Below are 4087 nucleotides of genomic sequence, written 5' to 3'. Positions count from 1 at the left end.
ACTCCTGTCCCTGTGAAGAGTGAAGATGATGAAGAGAAAGCTCAGTCCTCACAGCTTCATCAGAGACCAACTAAACACATGGAAACAGAAGGTAATTTTTTCGTGTTGAAGGAGAGGGGTGATCCTCCATCAGGTTTGAGAAGTCATGTGACTGTGTCTTCATGTGATCACACAGCAAACGTTAACTTTTATAGACAAATAATCAGTGCAACTGTCTTCTTTTATCTGATCGAGTAGATGTTAACCGAAGAGGCCCCACAACGGAGCCTTGGGGAATTCTGCATTTCATATTTGTCTAAATATTGTCTATCTATAGACACAAAGTAGTCCTTGTTCTTTAAGTAGGATTCAAATCAGATCAGAAAATTAAATAAGAATAAGATAAGCCTTAGGTATAATTGCCAGTCGTTACAGCACTCAGGCTGACAGTTTGAATGCAGAAACATGAAATACCAGTTTTTTTTAAACGTAAAGAGATTTGAAAAGAGACTCTGTACTGTTGATGCTTTCTCTCTGTGTCTGGGTTAACGTCTCTCTGTGTTTTCCTGCAGATGTTCAGCAGCCGTTGGTGTTTAAAGAAGAGGGTCCCCCTGAGCAGCAGGAGTGTAGCTCCAGTGTTGACTATAAGGAGCCAGAGGCCCCCCCACACATTAAAGAGGAACAAGAGGAACTGTGTATCAGTCAGGAGGGAGAGCAGCTTCAAGGGCTGGAGGAGGCTGATATCACCAAGTTTCCCTTCACTCCTGTCCCTGTGAAGAGTGAAGATGATGAAGAGGAAGCTCAGTCCTCACAGCTTCATCAGAGACAAACTCAACACATGAAAACAGAAGCTGATGGAGAGGACTTTGCAGGACCAGAACCAGCCAGGAACTTACAACCAGAGACTGAAGATCAGACAGGAGCCTCTTCAGAGACTGAAGTCAGTGATGGTGATTGGGAGGAGAGCACTCAGTCAGGTTTAACATCTCTGAAACATAATTCAACATTTAAGAAAACATTCAGCTGCTCTGAGTGTGGTAAAAGATTTGGCCGCAAGTCACATCTGAAGCCACATATAAGAATCCACACTGGAGAAAAACCTTTCAGCTGCTCAGTTTGTAAGAAATCTTTTTCACAGAGTGGAGGTTTTCGAAGACACATGACAGTCCACAAAGGAGAGAAAACATTTAGCTGCAGTGTTTGTAACAAAACATTTGCCTGGCGTCTACAGATCAAAAGACATAAATGTCTTGGTCGTCAGTCATCGCAACTTCATCAGAGTCAAACTGAGGAGAACAGAGGGGCAGAGCCTGAACCTCAGTCATCTTTAAACTCTCAGAAACATGATTTAAGATGTGAGGAATCATTTAGCTGCTCCGAGTGTGGGAGAAGATTCGGTCAAAAAGGAAATCTGAACAGACACATAATGACTCACACAGGTGAAAAACCTTTTAGCTGCTCAGTCTGTCAGGAATGTTTTTCACAGAGAGGAGATCTACAGAGACACATGAGAACTCATGCAGGAGAGAAGCCTCTCAGCTGCTCTGAGTGTGGGAGAAGATTTAAGGACAGGAGAAATCTGATGAGGCACACAAGAACTCACACTGGCGAAAAACCTTTCAGCTGCATGTTTTGTAAGAAGTCTTTCACACAGAGAGGGAATTTACAGACACACATAATCATCCACACCGGAGAGAAGCCCTTCAGCTGCTCAGTCTGTTCAAAATCTTTTGCACGGATCGGAGACTTACAGAGACACAGGAGGACTCACACCGGCGAGAGGCCGTTCTGCTGCACAGTCTGCAAGAAGTCTTTCACACAGAGTGGAGATGTGCAGAGACACATGAGCATCCACAGGAAAGAAGAAGGAGGAAGATGAACGACACACAACTTGACCGGCAGGTCTTCTGTCTGGCTGCAACTAACAATTATTGTCATTGTTTATTAGAGGGTAACTTTGTTGTTTTTTTACCTGAACCCTGTGTTTTCTATGCACATGTGGCTAAAGCACGGGATTAGTATTAGCTAGGGACCTCTAGTCATTTGTAATAATTACAGACGTTTGATCTTAATCCTGTGTCTAAAGTTTGTGAAGTTAAATATTCCCCCGAACACGTCCTGGGATAACGTTACTCCCGTGTGAATCGACGTGTATATAATTTTTCAATGTTTATAATTCCTATGTGCCTTAAGATCTCTCTGGCGAAGGCGGCTATGGGATCACAGTGGCTGTGGATGCCGCCTTTCAAGACCAACCTAGTCTGGACCTCTGTCAACCGGAGACCTTCGTCCCCGAATCAACGTGCTCCCCGTAGGTTCCTCTGAGGGCTGACTGAGGATAGGGTATGAGCCTCCGGTAACGTCTACCGGGCCTGGCCAAAAAGATACGAACCCCAACCCGGGTGCGCTCCCCTGGCCCTAGCCGTCCTCCGGGCGCCTCCACCCAACTCTCGAGTAGAGATGTGTCAGTAAGTTCAAGTAAAAGCAGGCATCGGTTAACTTGTGTGAATGCGCCACAAGAAACTCAGATGTGGGGGGGTAATTTCTAAATTACACGAGGTACCTATATAATACTAATCCCATGCAAATAGGGCTTAAAGGTTCCACACGTATCTCATGACTCTGTGGTGATGTCTGAAGTCCTGCCATGGACTCTCTAACTTGGTTACCATGGTTACCTTGTTTCAAGCCATTCTAGCGTGGTATAGAAAGCCTGCAGGAAGACTCAGCTCCATTTGGGCCAGTTCTCATTAATATTTAACCAGCTAAGCTGCTGAACTCTGATTGGCTAACAGCTAGCTAATGAGATTCTTGCTATCAGCATCCTTTACCCTGCTAATGAATATTAATGAGCTCAGGCAGCATGACGTCAGACTGACCAGCTGTTGTGATTGGTCTGATTTCTCCTCATTTCTTTTCAGTGGCTAGAGCTGACACACACACACACACACACACACACACTCACAGGTTTAAAAGTGCAAGTAAAAACGGTTTTGTGTGGCGGGGCACCTTTTAAGAGACTGGCTCAGCTGTGAACCCTGCTGCACTACCCCCTAATGACACTACAGGACAATTATTTGGGGTAAATGTAAATGTGTGTATTTCATATATCTTTTCCAGTCTTAACAACTGCTCAAAGCGCTTTTACATCTACAGGAAACATTCACCATTCACACACATTCATACACTGTGGCCGGGGCTGCCGTACAAGGTACCACCTGCTCATCAGATAAACATTCACACACATTCACACTCCGATGCGCAGCACCGGGGGCAACTCGGGGTTCAGTGTCTTGCCCAAGGACACTTCGACAATGACTGCAGGGGCGGGGATCGAACCACCAACCTTCCGATTGGCAGGCAACCGCTCTACCACTGAGCCAAAGCCGCCCGTACACAAAGGTTCCAGACTGGTCTGGCTGCAGACCTCCACTGTGGAAGTCGCTTAACATTTCTTTTTTTGCATTGAATCTTTGTAAATCGGGGATCTTCAATGTTTTTAAAGCCAAGGAACCCTTAACTGAAAGAGAGCTGCATCAGGACCCCCCTATCTCATCGGTTGTAAAAGATTAAGGTGCATAATAAACTGGGCCTAAGGTGGACTAAAGCCTGTATACATACCTGTTTTGCATAGTATTACTATTAAAATACCTGAATAATTGTTGGCATTTTTTTTTATAAATTGTGGTTCATTGGTACACATACATGTGGAGCAGTGAATCCTCAGGATGAACTGGATCTGTGAAAGGCTACCCAGGATTTATGTTTGTTAATATTGTGTTGGATTCATATTAATTCATGAGGACAACATGAAGACAACATGAGGGATAAGAAAGGGGGGGGCAGTGTAAATGAATAAGAAGCATTATTACACATGGGTAGAAAATGTTTCAATTAGCAAATAGTGTGTGATGTGTGTTCCTGTGTGTGCGCGCTCGCGTGTGTGTGCGCGTGCTTGCTTGCTTGCTTGCGACGTGTGTTCTTCTGTGTGTATGTGTTTGTGATGTGTGTTCCTCTTTCTGTGTGTGTCTGCGCGCGTTTGTGCGTGCGTTTTTAGTGCATAAAAAGTCCCCAATACGAAGAAGTTGAACCAGTTAAAGACGCCATG

At 44.8% G+C, this 4087-nt stretch overlaps 2 protein-coding genes across 7 annotated transcripts in view; one reads left to right on the top strand and one right to left on the bottom strand.

The window, feature by feature from the left end:
* LOC116686450 (gastrula zinc finger protein XlCGF57.1-like) overlaps positions 1-3545 on the top strand; it is a 13272-nt gene extending 9727 nt beyond the window's left edge. For 3 of the 6 annotated variants that reach the window (XM_032511470.1, XM_032511469.1, XM_032511464.1), the window contains one exon: positions 1060-3536. In XM_032511470.1, the coding sequence (XP_032367361.1) occupies positions 1060-1858 (799 nt within the window). In that variant the 3' untranslated portion in view covers positions 1859-3536. Of the gene's footprint in view, positions 1-1059 lie in introns of all 6 variants that reach the window. The other 3 variants (XM_032511467.1, XM_032511465.1, XM_032511468.1) reach the window with 2 other exon arrangements.
* The window catches only part of LOC116686444 (oocyte zinc finger protein XlCOF7.1-like), a 588898-nt gene that overhangs the window by 193503 nt on the left and 391308 nt on the right, over positions 1-4087 (bottom strand). The gene's annotated exons all lie outside the window — the stretch shown is intronic.

The sequence above is a fragment of the Etheostoma spectabile genome, unplaced genomic scaffold (assembly GCF_008692095.1).
Source record: "Etheostoma spectabile isolate EspeVRDwgs_2016 unplaced genomic scaffold, UIUC_Espe_1.0 scaffold378, whole genome shotgun sequence".
Lineage (NCBI taxonomy): Eukaryota > Metazoa > Chordata > Actinopteri > Perciformes > Percidae > Etheostoma > Etheostoma spectabile.
This window is presented reverse-complemented; position numbering and strand designations above follow the sequence as displayed.